Source organism: Papio anubis, chromosome X, assembly GCF_008728515.1.
Source record: "Papio anubis isolate 15944 chromosome X, Panubis1.0, whole genome shotgun sequence".
NCBI lineage: Eukaryota > Metazoa > Chordata > Mammalia > Primates > Cercopithecidae > Papio > Papio anubis.
In genome coordinates, this window is record NC_044996.1 from 123461462 (window position 1) to 123479700 (window position 18239).

The following is an 18239-nucleotide window of genomic DNA, read 5'->3' on the forward strand; positions in this document are numbered from 1 at the left end:
ACCCACAAATGCAATCAAGCTGTTAGCTACCTGCACTTCTTTAGGAGTTTTTAAGTTGCTCATATTGCCGCAGGCCTCTCCACAAATTCTGTCATACATCGGTGCAGCCAAGAATCTGCTCACCAAGTTTCCTAGCAGCTACCCAAAATGACTTTTATTTCCACATCTAATACACTGGTAAGAGTAGGAATAGAAATAAGCTTTTGACTTTCAACTTTACAGTCAGACAAAATCTCTTACTAGCCTCAGGTCAATGGTATAATGAAGGACTGGTGAATGTAATAGGTTGTGTATCATTTAGCACGGTGGCGAATGAAGTCATTACTACTGTTCAAAAAAGGCCCCAAGGCCATCCTATTATAAAGAGATAAATGACATGGAGTGATAGAACCAGAAACAGACCAGGAGATACCGTTCATCGATGAGATCACAAGTTAGAAAGAAGGGACTGGGCTGAAATAAAACGACAGAACACGTGAAATGTCTCTTTTGTAATTTTAATTGAAGCAATCCTATTTATTTTTTTAACTCTCTCTTATAAGCACCAAATTTTAATATCTAAGTCAATTTTTGGGGAAAGAAACATCATCAAGATCATCCCTCCAGCAAAACAACGATGTTTACTCCTCCAAATATCCAAATTGAAGATCTACGAAAACAAAAACAAAAACAAAAACAAAAGCCCACAGAGAAATAAAAAGGAACAAAAATCACATTCTAATGGCGGGGGGAGGGGAGGTCAGTGCATTTAGCAGTCTTCGCTGTGCTGTCTAACCATCCTTCAGCTGACTTTCAAAAAAAAAATAACACCCTAAGCTCATCAAAATATACATTTGCCATTTGCTTGTTTAAATTAAAAATAATTATTAAAAAAAGGAAAACTTTAAGGAATTCACAATCAATTGCCTGACTCATTTCGATGTCATGTACAGCATATGGAGGTCAGGAAGGCCATTCGCAGCACATGTGATTAGGGGCTATTGATCTTCAAGGTTTAGCTTTCTTCCAAACAGTGTAAAATACCCACCTGGTCAGGGAGTCAAGGAATAAAAGCAGGTAATTCAAGGAAGAAAAGGCATCACTTGTAATTCGTTTGCTGGCCTACAAATTGAAAGACGGATGAAAAGCTTCATGGCTTAGAGCACTGTGGGAATGAGAATGAAGGCCTTTGAATAAGGCCACTCTGCAGCCTGGGGACATCCCCACCACCTGGGATGTCTGAAGGAGGTACTGAGTGGACAACAGAAGGCTAAAGGAACACAAATATTCTCTCAGGTAACACTACCGATCCAAAGTCTCACAAGTTTTAGGGAATTAGTATGAGAAGGAAAGGCAGGAAGAAGGAAAGGAAGGAAGGAGGAAAGGAGGGAGGGAGGGAGGGAAAACTGGGGTAGCAGGAAATGCAAGGAAGGGAGAGAAGGGGGAGGGAAGAGAGGGAAGAAGGAGAGGAAAAAAGGTCAGAGGAGTAAAGGAGAGGGAAGGAAGGAGGGAGAGAGAAGAACTAGCAGGTGGAAGCCTTTGCCTCAAATGTTATCAACTCATTTCTCAAATCTCCAAACATGCAAACACAGGCCTGACAAACATGCTGAGGGGAACCATAAACGAAGGTGGACAGTTGCGAGGAGATGCTGAAGCTCTGTACACGCTGTGGAGGGACACGGCCACCCAGCAGGCGGAGTGCCCCCTCCTCACGTGGAGGATCTAGAGGGTTCTCATTGCCTCTTGCTGGCCATCTGGTCTCAGCAGGCAGTCTGCGCTGCCAGGCTCTGCCCCAGCCTGATGGGACCAGGCCTCACTGGAGGTCAGCAGTAGTCGCAGAGCAACCTTGACAGCAAAAAAAAAAAAAAAAAAAAAACCTGCCGTCACAGGAATCTGGACTTGGCAACAGCAGATAAGGAAGCTGTTGTCTGCAGACTATAGCCCACAGCTGTGTTGTGGCACAAATTTCCAATAATGCTCTCATTTCCTTTTTTCTCCATGTTTTATTTCTCTAGACTAACTTTACTAAGTGGAACAGAGAACACCAACGTTAACTGTGCAGTCCCCAACATCATTCTAGTTCTCGATTTCTACTGCAAATTAGCATCAAGTGTAGAAACTAGTATTAACATCAGGTAATTTTAATGTAAGAGTAGAATGAGTGTCTTTAGACATTTTACCTGCCATAGGTAGGGTGGTTATTTTAGACTAGGGCTTCTCAAACTTTTTAGGTGCACATAAATCCCTGGGAAGGCTGGTAGAACAGGTCACTGGGCCCCCACCTCCAGAATTCCTCTGACTGGGCAGCAGGTTGGGGTGGGACTTGAGAATGTCCATGTCTAACTAGTTCTTGAGCGATGCTGCAGGTCTGGCAACACCTTTGAGAACCAATGCTTTAGACCAGTAGTGCTTGATCATTAAAAGCACCTGGAAAGCTGTGGCAAGTCCCCGCCAAAACTTTTGAGAATGGGAGTTTAGAATGTTAGATTTTATTTAAAGCTTCTCGGGGGATTCCAATGTGCACCGAAGCTTGAGAACCAGGGCTTTATATACTCTACGGCTAAGCTAATTGTTTATTATTGGGATTTAAATTTTTTAATTGGCATAGGATTTACTTGGGTGCTTTGATCTGGCAAAAGAATGTCATGGTCAAAGGATACAATTCCAAATATGAAGGGACACAGACGATCTCCTTTGAAAATTCCACAGGACAATACAGGTGCCCCAGCTGTTCTTCATAGAGCGACAGCGCTTCTGTCAGATTGACACAGTTCCCCTAAATCAAAGAGAGATAAGCAAATGGGATTCTTGAGTCCTTCCAAGGGCCCCACTCATCTGAAGGTCGTTAATAAAGAAGAACATTTCTAGCTTTAGATAAAAGTTCATCTTTAAAAACAAGATAAGGCTTCTGTATTTTCACAAATCACACTGCATTCTATTTATAGACCCATTAGAGCTCGTTATCCTTCTACCTCATTGACCAAGCCATTTCAAATTATTAGAATATGAAATGATAGAAAGCAGTGACACCGATTTCTTACTAGTGACACAGTCACTGAATTAAAACCATGCAATTTGCAAAGATTCATACAAATAACATATTCAAAGGAAATTTTCTCAATAACGGTCACCATTATGTTATAAACGAAGTATCAAAGAGATAGTGTTCTTGATTTCCACAATGGTTTAAACTACAATTCTCCTAAGAGTCTAACATGTTGACACAGAACTATATTCACCCCTATTTTTTTTCCTAGAATCTGTGTATAAGAGAACAAAAGTCTATTCAGGATATATATGCTAGGGATATCCCCCAGTTGCACACCTTATCAAAAACTTTCTCTCAACTTCATTATTCTAGCATTTCTCCCTTTCCAGTCACCCCATTTTCAGCATCTCCAGCAGCTAGGGGTAGTCAATGACATATACTGCAAGTTTGCTGGTAGCTGCTGGAAAAGCTTTTGATTCAGAACAAAGAGAGAGCCACCCGCCTCTTCAACTTTCTTCCAAGCTATAACCTAGATGTGATATTTGGAGCTGCAGCAGCCATCTTGTGACCATAAGGAAAAAAAGGTGAAGAGAATTCAAGAGATGCCAGCCAAGGTATAGCAGAGTTGCTGAATGGATACAGTATTTGCCCAACTCTAGAGCAATGCTTCTAACTCCTTAATGTACATGTGATATCATAGGGGATCTTGTTAAAATGTAGATTTGGATTAAGTCTGGGGAAGCCTTTATCATCCTTTTAGCACAATTTTCCCCAAATGATTTTCATTATGAATTTAGAAAATAAAACTGGTATTTATATACAGAGATTAAAAGGAAATACCAACTATTTCCTTTTAATCTCTGAAGTTGGTATTCACAAGACAGTAATACTGAATCCAGGTGGCTGATTCCATTTCTTAAGAAAGTTACTCTTCACTGGAAGTGCTGGCTCAGGCCTGTAATCCCAGCACTTTGGGAGGCTGAGGCAGGTGGATCACTTGAGGTCAGGAGTTTGAGGCCAGCCTGGTCAACATGGTGAAACCCTATCTCTACTAAAAATACAAAAACTAGCCAGGCGTAGTGGCATGCACCTGTATTCCCAGCTACTCAGGAGGCTAAGACAGAAGAACCACTTGAACCCAGGAGGTGGAGGTTGCAATGAGCTGAGATTGCGCCATTGCACTCCAGCCCGGGCAACAAGAGCGAAACTCCAATTCAAAAAAAAAGTTACTCTTAATTTGCCTCAAAATAGCTAAGTATAATGCAAGATGAAAATTATTTACAAATAAAGGCAGCCTGTGACGTAAGAACTCCTGAGAATGGCTTTCAAAACCAACCAGCCAGCTAGTCACGGGCAAGAGGTTAGAATTATTTTGAGAGCTGGCCTTGGTGGTTTTAACTTAGCACATTCACTCAACATGACGTCATCCTTCAGTGCCAGACTGTTTAGTAACCCATCATCTAGGGTCCCGCAGTGGGATATGGCCATGGTCAAAGTGCCCTTTGCCAGCATGTAATTTGGTTTCAACATCAAGTTCACCATGAGAGCATATAAACACCACACGTGTAATTTAAGATTCACAAATAGAAAACTGCCCAGTTGTTTTTAGAACCCATCGCCACTGGGGAAGCTATAGAATGAAAATGCCACCAAGGTGCACAGTAAATGGCTTTGCCATGTTAAAATTGACACCACACTCTCTCTTTATAGAGGTTATATGGGAAGACTTCCTTACATAGACTGTGGTAAGAAAATAGGAAAGTTTCAATTTGTTCTTTCCCAACATTGTCAAGAAGTTTCAAAAAAAGAAGAAAACACACACCACAAATAGAGACCTACCCAAAAAAGTAACATGATACATTTCACTTTCCTGTCTATTTAAATGGAATGACATTTTTTCTTTTTAAGAGAAACAAATGGGAGATGAATAAAAATCTAATAGCAAAGAATTAAGCAGCCATTAAGGATAAGAAAAAGGGATGGAACAAGGGGTGGGGCCACACCTGGCATTATCGAAGAAAAAGGGGCTCACTGCCCAATGTTCTAGAAGTCAGTATTAGGACACTGGGGTTTTAAGAAAAGCAAAGCTTATTTTAATTTCTTTTCAGAGACAGGGTCTTGCTGTGTTGCTCAGGCTGAAGTACAGTGCTGTGATCACAGCTCAGTGCAGCCTCAAACTCCTGGCCTCAAGCAATCCTCCTGCCTTAGCCTCCCCAAATGCTGGGATTACAGGCATGAGCCACCGAGCCTGGCCTAAGAAAAGCTTTTTATTGTAAGTCAACTAACAAGGAGACAGGAGTCCAGCTTAAATATGTCTCCCTGTGCTGGGCTTAAAGGCAGTCCTTTTATTAGAAAAGGTTTAAGGGGCTGGCTGCAGTGGCTCACACCTGTAATCCTAACACTTTGGAGGCCGAGGCAGGCAGATCACTTCAGGTCAGGAGTTTGAGAGCAGTCTGGCCAACATGGTGAAATCCCATCTCTTCTAAAAATACAAAAATTAGCCAGGTGTGGTGGCACACACCTGCAATCCCAGCTACTTGGGAGGCTGAGGCAGGAGAGGTGCTTGAACCCGGGAGGCAAAGGTTGCAGTGAGCAGGGATCGAGCCACTGTACTCCAGCCCGGGCCACAGAGTGAGACTCCATCTCCATCTCCATCTCCAAAAAAAAAAAAAATTTAAGGGGTAGGTTCTGAGATTTGCAGGTGATTGATTTGTGGATGGAAAGGGTAGATCTGGAAAATCCTCAGGCACGTATGGTTATCTCTTTCTGCCCACTAATGGGTCTTGTGTGCAATCTTGAGGGCGGGGAAGTGGTTAGTATGAAGCAAGTGGTGAAAACAGGCTGTGACATCAGCAAGCTTGTTCTGTGCAAATTCTAATGGGGCATATTGGTTTTAACAGATTTTAGCCAGTGATTTTCTTTCTTAAGTGGGGGGAGTTTCAGTGTTTCAGCAAGTTGTTTCTTTTTTTACCTGCAATCCTGCAAACTCAGATTTTATTAGTCATTGGTTTATTTAACCCTTTGAGGCTTCACTAGGGGATTAAATCCAAATTCTATAGCTTCAGTTCTAGAAAGTTCTTTTCCCCATGTTAGGTGTGGACAGGTGACATTTGCTTTTGTTTATTTTAGAGGTGGGGTCTTCACTATGTTGCCCAGGCTGTCCTCGAACTCCTGGGCTCAAGCGATCCTCCTGGGTAGTTAGGATTACAGGCACATGACACCTCAGTAACAGGTATAGAAGAATACATCCTTAGCAACTTTTATCAAGTTCAAAAGCAAATAAAATTACATAGTATAATGATTTAGGAAATCATACATGTAAGAACCATCTAGAAGATACAGAAACGGAAAAAAGTGAGACCAAGGATGGGTTGCTTCTAGAAGGCAAGCAGGAACAAGAGAGAAATATAACTTACAGGTTTTTTTTTTAAATGGGGCTGGAGGGAGAGAAGAGAGGAAGGTCAAGTCCCAGGATCTGCCTCCTAGGTTCCATGAAAACACTTCCTCCCCAGTTCAAATTCTATTGGCCCACCTTGATTCCCACGCCTCTCCACGATGCATTCCCCAGCTTCCTGGGATGCTGACAAGGCTGCATTCAGGCAGCCACAGTAACACCAATGACATCACAAACTCACCACTGTGATGCTAGCAGTTTTAGGTGGGAACATTTAGCTTCTGTAAAACAACACATTTTCATCCCACCCTTAACCTGACTCCAGTTCTAAGCTGCACACTTGGGCAAAGTGGGTGGGCATGCCAGGAATCTGGGTTACCTCCTAAGTATGTCACCTGGCAGTTAAAAAAAAAACAAAACTGCCCTGTGGCAACTACATCAATACATCCTGAGTCAAATCACTTGCTTTTTGACTTAATTACTACTTCTTAAAAGGGCTATACATGCCTGTCCACATAAATCTTACCATGTGACACTGTCAACCACCAAATGTACTGAATGAACCCCAGGTGTTATATAATGAGATTGTTTTGTGGTTCTAACTGTAATGAACATGGGGACAGAAAACACGTCATATGTCTTTCGGACAATTCTTAGAAACCAAGACAGCCCTGGGCATACAATCCTTTTGATTTTGGTAAAAAGTCTATTGGCAAAGGCAAGATATCAAAGCCTGGGTCATTAATATTTACAAATGGGTTGTGGTAGTACACTAAGCAAGCATTCTATTAGCCTTTCATACTAAGATAACGGCTCTCCATAGGAGGCGGCCTGCCATGCCAATATTCAGAACAAAAGAACAACAGTCACACCGTTGTAGTAGACAACAGGTGGAGTTAGTGTGGCTGTCTCTTTTGTCCTGTCTTTTGTACTACAGACTGGCTAGTTTGTAGTGGATCCAAATTTTTTTCAGCCTCTTTTTGTTCAAGATCCCAGAGCCTCACATTTTTCCTTGATTTAAGCTGCTTGAGATTTTCTTCTATGTGTTTGCAGAAACCTAAAAGAAAAAATTCTGGCTGGGCACGGTCACTAATGGCTGTAATCTCAACAATTCAGGAGGCTGACGTAGGAGGATTACTCGAATCTAGGAGTTTAAGGCCAACCTGGGCAACATAGTGAGACCTCATCTCTACAAAAATTAGCCAGGCATGGCAATGGATGCCTGTAATCCCAGCACTTTGGGAGGGGCAAAGCAAGACGATCACTTCAGCCTGGGAGGTTGAGGCTGCAATGAGCGCCACTGTGCCACTGCACTCCGGCCTAGGCTACAGACCAAGAACCTAGCTCAAAAAAATGAAAAGAAAAAAATTCCATATGCTCTGCTTAAAAAATGCCCATCATGGCTGGGCGCAGTGGCTCACGCCTGTAATCCCAGCACTTTGGGAGGCCAAGGGGGACGGATCACCTGAGGTTGGGAGTTTGAGACCAGCCTGACCAACATGGAGAAACCCCATCTCTACTAAAAATACAAAAAAATCAGCTGGGCATAGTGGCACATGCCTATAATCCCAGCTACTCAGGAGGCTGAGGCAGGAGAATCGCTTGAACCCAGGAGGTGGAGGTTGCAGTGAGCTGAGATCGCGCCACTGCACTCCAGCCTAGGCAACAGAGCAAGACTCCGTCTCAAAAAAAAATAAACAAACAAACAAACAAACAAAAAAACCATCATAAGAAAGTCCAACTTGCTTCTTTACAATAAGAAAGCTTCATTTGAGCAGGTTTCACTGCAGATTTCCTATAAGACAGGGGTCAGCAAACTTCCTCTGTAAAGGGTCAGACAGAAACTATTTTAGGCTCTGCAGATCATACAGTATCTACCACAACTACTCAGTTCAAAAGCAGCCACAGACACTATGTAATAAATGGGCGTGTCTGTGTGCCAAGAAAACTTTACAAACAAGCAAGCAGGAGGCCAGATTTGGCCCAATGTTTGCAGACTCCTGGCTTTGAATAGTTATATCCATCTACAACATGTTTGTAAAAATCGTTTCTAAACCTTGGGTTGGTGGGGGAGAGACACTCCATTAACAGATAGGGCTTTGCTCTCCTCAAAGTTTCCCAACATTTTCACCAAGCGCAAAGTCTAAGATTAAGCACAATGTGCCTGCAGGTCTTGCACACAGAGGGAAGAGCGGAACAACAGGATAGGCTGGAGCCTGAATCAAGATGTCTCTTAGAATTGCTAAGTTGTTTTCAGCATTATTAATCTCAGATTCCATAAAATGTCCAGGATAGGGTCTGCTTGCAAACATCTCCTCAGGAGGATAAAGTTAAAACCTCTACCTGTTCCTGACTTTTTTTTTTTTTTTTTTTTGAGACGGAGTCTTGCTCTGTGGCCCAGGCTGGAGCCCAGTGGTGCAATCTCGGCTCATTGCAACCTCCGCCTCCCAGGTTCAAGCAATGTCCTGCCTCAGGCTCCTGAGTAGCTGGGATTACAGGCTCCTGCTACCATGCCTGGCTCATTTTTGTATTTTTAGTAGAGACGGGGTTTCACCATGTTGGCCAGGCTGGTCTCGAACTCCTTGACCTCAGGTAATCTAACTGCCTTGGCCTCCCAAAGTGCTGGGATTACAGGCGTGAGCCACCACACCTGGCCTATTCCTGACATTTAAATACAGTAAACTAATACTGTGTTTATTTTTGAGTCAAGGTCTCACTCTGTCACCCAGGCTGGAGGGCAGTGGCACGATCATAGCTCACTATAGCTTCAACGTCCCAGGCTCAAACAATCCTCCCACCTCGGCCTCCAGAGTTAGGACTACAGGCATGCACCACCATGCCAAGCTAATCTTTTAAATGTTTTGTAGAGATGGAGTCTTACTATGTTGCCCAGGCTGGCAGCACTTTTTTTTAAAAAATGGAGGAGGGGATTTTCCTGTGAACTCAGAATAATTCAGAGATCCGGAGTACGATGCTACGTAAGTGTTTATCTTATGTTTATGAATCAAGGAATTTTGTACCAAGAGACTAGATTATCAATTAGCTGTCTTTGCTGTCATTTTCAAAATTTTGTTAAGGATTTCAATAGAAGATATATATGTATATTTTTAACACCAAGAAATGAAACCTTTAAAGTTTTAGAATCCCCTAGAGAATGAGAAAAACACCACAATCTGCTTCCATCTGGTGGCAGGAGTTCACAGTACAGCCAGAGCTACTTCATCAAGTGTATGTTGATGAGGGGAGGGGAAAAAAAGAAAATCAGTCTGTGTCTCCATCAGGTGGCAGCAGCTCATACTACAGCGAAAGACCAGGGCTGATAACTCATTAATTCCCAGCAGAGGACAGGTCCACTTAGAAGCTTACTGTTTGAAACAACATAAACCAATGATGCTGCTCTATCCTTAATAAATTTCAAAAATGTGCATTCAGATTTCAAAATATAAAAATCTTAAGAGTGTTTTGAGGAAAAAAACTGTTAAGTAGCCTACCTGTGTAAAATATTTCCCATCCTGTTTCAACACTTTCATTGAGAGGTCAAGAATCAGTCTGAGAAACTCCCATGTGGAATCTGAAGGTTTAAAAGAACAAGTTTCATAAATATGGGTTTGTACGTATCCACAACATCTGAAGTAAAATATTCAAATACTCAATACCAAAAGGGGAAGAAGAAAAAGAGCCACAAGTGTGAGACCCACTCACTATTCAAAGAGCTTGTTCATGAACGATAATGAAATTGATTTTGGATGCGAAAATCACATCTACCTAGCACTGCTCTCAAAATACCAGTAGATTCGACACAAAGGCAGTGGCCGAAACGTGAAAGAAAACTGCTTTAAATAAGGGCGCAAGCAGCAAAATCCTGAGAGAAATTCAGAGTCTGCAAACTCAGCAGGAACTTGAGTTTATAGAAAAAACATGAACTAGCTGTGATTTTGAACAAACATATGGTTTGAGAAAGGGAATTATCTGTTGTTAGATAAGTGACCAATTTGTACCAATACAGGTTGAAAATCACATAAATTAAATACATTATCAAATGATTTACCGTCTCAATAATGTAATGAGTCATTTTATTTCATTTTTGTTTCAAATGACTGAATGAGTTCACTCATTTAGTGGCAGAACAGGAATTGAAGCCAAATCCAGTCATCTTTCCACCATGGACCTCAATTTAACTCCCTAAAAATGTGAGAGAACTAGACAATCTCTAAGATCCTTTCACCCTCACATGGTGCCCAGAGAAACATTTCCATCATAAGTATCCTGGTTTAAAAAAAAAATCTACCTTCTTCTGGAGACGTGGAGATTGGAACAGCAGTCAAATCATTAATCACATAATCAAATTCTCTCCCTTCTTTGGCGTACCTCTTCAGTACCGGAATACAGTCTTCTATTAGAACCTTCCAGAAAGAACAGGAATAGATGAGTAAGCCAACATGTGGATGTAGTTAAACAAAAAACAATAGTAAAGGAAGGAGGAAAAAAATACCAAGTGGGGGCTTATATCCACAGCTATCCACAGCATCTGCTACAGGAACCAAAAAACTTTCATCTATGTCTATTAATAGCAAAAATTAAGTGCTTACCATATATGCTTTATATGCCTTCTCATTTCAATAAAGCAACAATACTAGAGGCACTATTATCCATTTTACCAATGTAGAAACAAACTTGAGGTGTTATCCAGCTTGCCCACAGATCCACGAAGTGTACCTATTACTATCTGAAAGCCAACTACATACTTTCATCTCTAATCTATACTGCCTCTCCTACCACTATTTGTATCATCTTCTTTTGATTTTTATTTTTTAAAATTAATAAACTATTTTTAAAAAGTTTTTCTAGAGACAGGGTCTCACTATGTTGCCCAGGTTGGTCTTGAACTCCTGGGCTCAAGCAATCTGCCCACCTTAGACTCTCATAGTGCTGGGATTAGAGGCATGAGCCACCGTACCCAGCCTAATTTTTCTTTTATACTAAGCACTGAATGACTTCATTGTTTATGGATTTATTTTTGCATGTTACTCAAACTATAAACATGTTGTTCCTCAATTTTCTCTAATGCTTGGCTACTGCTAATAAAGCTATATATAACAGCTCCCACCATCAGAGTCAATCAAGAGTCCAGCTGGAATTCCCATACAGATCATACATAGTTAATACAGGAAAGAAGTTTGAGGTCAGCTATATATTTGAAGTACTGAGGCTCTATGCTGGGGACACATCTGGATCTAAGCAACATCCTAAACTAAACGGGAGTTACGGTCATCTTTTAGTTTTCTAATTCAAAAAAAAAATACATTAAGTAAAAGAAAAATTACATATAATAGTCAAAAATCAAGAGTTTAAGAGTTTGCCAGGCCAGGAGCAGTGGCCCAACACCTGTAATCCCAGTACTTTGGGAAGTTGAGGTGGGCGGAACACTGGAGACCAGGAGTTCTAGAGCAGCCTGGGCGACATGGTAAAAGCCTGTCTCTAGAAAAAATAGAAAAACCAGCTGGGCCTAGTGGTATGTGCCTGTAGTCCCGGCTACTCAGGAAGCTGAGGTGGGAGGATCGCTTGAGCCTGGGAGTTCGAGGGTGTAGTGAGCCATGATCATGACACCACTGCGCTCCAGCGCTCCAGCCTGAGTGACAGAGCGAGACCTTGTCTCAAAAAAAACAAAAAACAAAAAAAAAACAAAAAAAGTTCACCACAATTCCCTAAAATAACCTAGCCCATGTTGTTTCTCATCATTCTTCTTATAGCCTCACAGTTGTAAGAAACTGGGACTTTTCTGTCCTATTGTTTTATAACTTGTCTCACTTAATGCATCATACCTGTGGAGGTACTAACACCACAGTTGCCTTCAATTCACTATGAATCCTGTTTGATATGCTCATAATTTTTCCATACGTTCACAGAGATTCTTACAAATACTTGCACACAAATAAAAATATATGTGCTCTTTTGTAAAATCTGGATCACGCACATCATTCGGAACTTGAACATTTTCACCGAACATCTCTCCAGGTAATAACACACATTTTTAAAAATACGCCATTCCACTAAAAATGTTCTTTCTGTTGTCATCGTCAAGCCTTGGCCACTACAAGCACATCTATAATAAAACCTTGTAGTGACACCTTTTTAACTGTGGGCTGGGTGCTCAAACACAGGGTAGAAGCCATGTGTTTCGGTTTTGATAGCATTTCACATGTCAAACAGCAATGCATATGAGCACCTGCCTCCTCGCATCCTCCTCAGCGTGGAATATTGCTCCTCTACTAAATTTTGTGAAGTCTGTTGCTAATGTTTTCACAAGAACTTCCTGGGCCACCAACAGGGGTGACCGTCTCGTGGTACTTTTTTTTTTTTTTTTTTTTTTTTGAGATGGAGTCTTGCTTTGTCGCCCAGGCTGGAGTGCAGTGGCGCAATCTTGGCTCACTGCAAGCTCCACCTCCCGGGTTCACGCCTTTCTCCTGCCTCAGCCTCCTGAGTAACTGAGACTACAGGTGCCCACCACCACGCCCGGCTAATTTTTTCTATTTTTTCGTATAGCCGGGGTTTCACTGTGTTAGCCAGGATGGTCTCGATCTCCTGACCTTGTGATCTGCCCACCTCAGCCTCCCAAAGTGCTGGGATTACAGGCATGAGCCAATGCGCCCGGCCTGTCTTGTGGTACTTTTTACAGGTTATTTGACGTATTCTGAGAAGTACCAGTAAATACACCCTTTATACTTTTTTAAAGTTAGTTAACTTCATTTCGAAGCTGTAGGGACTCTGCATTATTCAAGGGATCAATTCCCTGTCACGCTTGTTACCAGTCTTTCTTCTAGTCTGAACTTTTGGCTTGGTAAGGACAACATAATACCATTAACAGTTTGAGTGTCCTATCTTTAAGAGATTTCCCAACTCCAAGGTTAAGTGCTCTAAATTGTCTTAAATGTATTAGTTTTTACATTTAGAGCCTAAGTCACCAAAATTCCTATTTCTATGGTTGGCTAACTTGGTTCTCATGCAGATGGTTAACTCATTATACCGGCATCGCACATTAACTCAACCAAACCTTTTCCCAAGTCGACTGAAATGCATCTTAGACCATATTAGCAGTGTGTAGGAATACATACTCAGACCTGTTCAAGTTCCTTTGACATTCCTAGGTATTGTGTATTCCTTTCACACTTCCTATTTGATTACTGTGCCTTGTAGTACATTAACAACGAATAGGACATATTTCGCTTCACACTGTGATTCGAGTTTTCTTGGGTATTCTTAGATATTTGTTTTTACAAATAAACTTTAAAATCAGTTGGTCTACTTTTAAACCCCTCCCCTCTCCTTGGGATTACACATAATAAATTGGGAAGAAATAGACATTGTTCTGTGTTGTTGTTTTTTTTTTTTTCTTTTTGACAGAGTCTTGCTCTGTCACCCAGGCTGGAGTGCAGTGGTGCAATCTCGGCTCACTGCAACCTCCACCTCCCGAGTTCAAGCCACTCTTCTGCCTCAGCCTCCAGAGTAGCTGGATTACAAGCACCCACCACCATGTCTGGCTAATTTTTGTATTTTTAGTAGAGATGGGATTTCACCATGTTGACCAGGCTGTTCTCCAACTCCTGACTTCAAGTGATCTGCCCACCTCAGCCTCCCAAAGTGCTGGGATTACAGGTGAGCCACCAAGCCCGGCCTGTTCTGTTATTTCAATACAAGAAATACAGCATGCCTCTCCACATATTCAGACTTTGATGTCTTTCAATAAGATCTTAATATAATTCATACCAGTCTCACAATACCATTCTTGTTAAATATATATTCCTAGAAATTTAACACTTGATTACTTTGAAAGGAAATGGATGGGAAGGAAATCCTATTTAAATGATTTAGCATTTAGTATAGAGAAAAAAATCTAGGCTGGCTTTATCCAATCACTTTACCAAATTCTCATGAATTCAAATAATTTTCTATGTAAGTTTCCTGGCTTTTCTAGTATTCATATCATCTGCAAATAATTAGATTTATACTGTTTTCATCTTTCTACTTTACTATCTCAGCTGCCTCAAAAAACAATGTGAAAAAGATAATTGGCATCCTCATCTTCTTCCTATTTTCAGTGGAAATGGCTTCTGCTATCTATTATATTTATTATATTTTCTATTTTTCTATTTACTATAACCTAATTTCTACTAATGTTTAGGTAGTTTCATCTCTATTGCAATTTTATTTTATTCAAGTAATTTATACTTTAACTTTTATTTTAGATTCAGGGAGTACATGTACAGATTTGTTTTATATATATATATATATATATATTAAAAAATATATATATATATACACATATATATATTTTTTTAGAGACAGAGTCTCCCTCTGTTGCCCAGGCTGGAGTGCAGTGGTGCAATCTCGGCTCACTGCAACCTCCACCTTCCGGGTTCAAGCAATTCTCCTGCCTCAGCCTCCCATGTAGCTGGAATTACAGGCACACGCCACCACACCTGGCTAATTTTACATAAGTATACTGCATTAGTTTTTATTAAAAATGACTGCTAAATATTCTCAAATTCTTTGTCATCTGTTATTTTCCTCCTTTACTCACATAATGAATTAAGTTGACAGATTTCTTAAAATTCAAATCTTTACACTTCTAACTAAATCCTACTTGAGCATAATATAGACTTCTTTAAGATGACAGATTTAGCTTATTATTTTACTTGGAAATTTTGCACATATGTAAAAGCAATCTTTAGTTTTGTGTACTACTTGATTTTACTATTAAGGTTTTCTTTTATTATTATTATTATTAAGGTTTTTTTAATTAAAATTTTCTTTTCTTTTCGAGACATTCTCGCTCTGCGGACCAGGCTGGAGTTACAATGGCGATCATTAAAAAGTCAGGAAACAACGGATGCTGGAGAGGATGTGGAGAAATAGGAATGCTTTTACACTGTTGGTGGGAGTGTAAATTAGTTCAACCATTGTGGAAGACAGTGTGGCAATTCCTCAAGGATCTAGAACCAGAAATACCATTTGACCTAGCAATCTCATTACTGGGTATATATCCAAAGGATTATAAATCATTCTACTATAAAGACACATGCACACGTAGGTTTACTGCGGCATCATTCATAAAAACAAAGACTTGGAACCAACCCAAATGCCCATCAATAGAGTGGATAAAGAAACTGTGGCACATATACACCATGGAATACTATGCAGCCATAAAAAAGGATGAGTTCATGTCCTTTGCAGGGACATGGATGAAGCTGGAAACCATAATTCTCAGCAAACTAACACAAGAACAGAAAACCAAACACCGCATGTTCTCACTTGTAAGTGTGAGATGAACAATGAGAACACATGGACACAGTGAGGGGAACATCACACATTGGGGCCGGTCGGGGGATAGGGGCTTAGGGGAGGGATAGCATTAGGAGAAATGCCTAATGCTTGCAGGGCTTAAAACCTAGATGATGAGTTGACAGGCGCAGTGAACCACCATGCCACGTGTATACCTATGTAACAAACCTGCATGTTCTGCACAGGTACCCTAGAAGTATTAAAAAAACAAACAAACAAAAAAAAACCCACAAAAAACAGAATTCATTTTATTCCATTCAGAGAATCTGGAGTTGGTGCATTCCCATCATTGGTACATGTGTACCCTAAATACAAATATACATATAACTCACATGAAGAGACAGATGACGTATTTATCTTCTCAACCAATTATACTAAAAGCTGTTTTAGTAAGGCACGATTCTGATCAATAACTTAAATCAATTATATTATCAGTTGACTTAAAACTATATTATCCAGAAAACATAATTACCTGATAGCAGTCTCCTTTAAGATTGTCTAAGACATCGCCACACGTTTTTCGCATGTATTTCTTACACCCATCGATCACCATTTGGTCAATGTCCGAAACAGGTTAAGGAGAATTTGGGTATATCAAAGAATTCTTAAATAGAAATACTTTAAAGAAAGGGTTAAGACAAAGATTTTATAATGCTAACTTGGGTATCACAAATTTGACAAAATGATGAATGAGGCAGTGAGTGACTTTATTTTCACACCAAGGACATGCAAAAGGAACTGAATCTTCTTTTCTCCTCATGAGATAGCTTTAGGGCAGTCATTTTGGAAACTGCCGGGCAGCAGACACAGTATCAAAATCATTTGCTCTTTAATCCTCAACTAGGTAGATTATTTGTTTGTTTTTGAAACGGAGTCTCACTCTGTCGCCCAGGCTAGAGTGAAGTGGCGCGATCTTGGCTTACTGCAACCTCTGCCACCTCAGGTTCAAGCAATTCTCCTGTCTCAGCCTCCCAAGTAGCTGGGATTACAGGTGCCCGCCACCATGCCTGGCTAATTTTTGTATTTTTAGTAGAGACGGGGTTTCGCCATGTTGATTAGGCTGGTCTTGAACTCCTGACCTCAGGTGATGCACCTGTCATGGCCTCCCAAAGTGCTTGGAATACAGGCATGAGCCACTGTGCCCAGCCGATTATTTCTTTGTTGATGGCCACGTAAAAGGGTACTGTTACTAACTTGTCTGTTCAAAGCAGTCTGGGTATGGGTAACACATTTGCCTCTAGTCTGTGGTAACATTAATTTGAGTTGTGAGACACCAAAGGAAGGAAGGAAACAAAAGAAGCCCACTGAACTTGTTCTCTCATACAACAAAGGATATCTCTACCATAGTGACCATCTTTGGTTTTAGTTTGACTATTTCATACAATATGCCTCCATCTCCACCTCCCAGAATGAGTACATCTTTGCCAGTGTAATCTTCTTTGCCACTGCCCATGATGGCCCGGGTATACGCCAAATCACTCTCTGCCAAATCTAGGGAGGAGAAACAAATCCAAATGGTGAGTCTACCTTCACACACAAACCACCTGGCCCCGCCACACTGAAGTGCTGGGATCTAGCCCAAAATGTAAATTTTTCATTTTCAATTTTTTAAAACTGTGAACAATATGCAAGCTTTTTTCTCCATTGAGGACTTTTTCATCAACCCTGATCATCTGACACCTTATACAAATGGACATTAGTCAGTGGAAAGAAAATCCAGCCTTAAAAATGTGTCAATATACCAAATAATTAAAAGCAGTTACATCTTAACAAATGAAATAATATGATGTCTGTGAGCTGCTTCAAAATAATATGAGAGGGACAAAGTAGACTGGGGTTTAGGCAAAATAAGACTGGCTAGGAGTTGATAATTGTTCACACTCAACGGTGAGTACATGCGGGTTCATCACACTAATTTGTCTACTTAGGTTTCAACTGTTCTGTAACAAAAAGGTTTTTTTTTTTTTTAATAATACGCAAATGCATTTTCTTTTGAAACACAATCCAAATACTCATCACTAAGGAGGCAATGTCAAGACGAAGTTTATGTGAAAGCCCAGACAATCCACAGGTTAATAATGACATAAATGTGCATCTCAAACACCAGCAGTGTCAGAAACAAACTCAAACAAATCCACAACAGCAATAACTGTCAGGAAAACACCATCATCTAACATATCACCACTTTGTTATGTGATCGGGGCAGGGATGGAATACTTACTAACATCCCCACTAAGGATGAGAATATTTCCAAACTGCTTCGAGTGTAGAATTTTTATATTTTGATAAGGTGAATCTTCGTCATATACCACTTCATCTATGTCATATTCAACCAGGCGCCCATCAGCAGTTGGCCAATATCTGTCAATGGCTCCTCCTCGCACTATGGGTGGTAATCTGGAAAAAGAGAAAAACAGCAATGTACCTTACTAGAACACTGCCTTACAAGTGGACCTGGGATGAAGAGGATGCAAAAGAAAGCCACATGACTGCCGACTTCTGACAAGCACAAAACAAATCCAAAGCTTGGGCTTTTAG

General features: G+C 40.7%; 1 protein-coding gene across 3 annotated transcripts in view; it reads right to left on the minus strand.

The window, feature by feature from the left end:
• Positions 1-481: 481 nt before the first annotated feature.
• The window catches only part of SMS (spermine synthase), a 99012-nt gene continuing 81254 nt past the window's right edge, over positions 482-18239 (minus strand). For 2 of the 3 annotated variants that reach the window (XM_003917490.2, XM_031660474.1), the window contains exons 5-11: positions 17923-18098; positions 17038-17192; positions 16174-16263; positions 10651-10765; positions 9854-9933; positions 2640-2755; positions 482-1027 (exon numbers count right to left, since the gene is read on the minus strand). In XM_003917490.2, the coding sequence (XP_003917539.1) occupies positions 988-1027; positions 2640-2755; positions 9854-9933; positions 10651-10765; positions 16174-16263; positions 17038-17192; positions 17923-18098 (772 nt within the window). In that variant the 3' untranslated portion in view covers positions 482-987. The remainder of the gene's footprint in view (positions 1028-2639; positions 2756-9853; positions 9934-10650; positions 10766-16173; positions 16264-17037; positions 17193-17922; positions 18099-18239) is intronic. The other variant, XM_021933110.1, reaches the window with a different exon arrangement.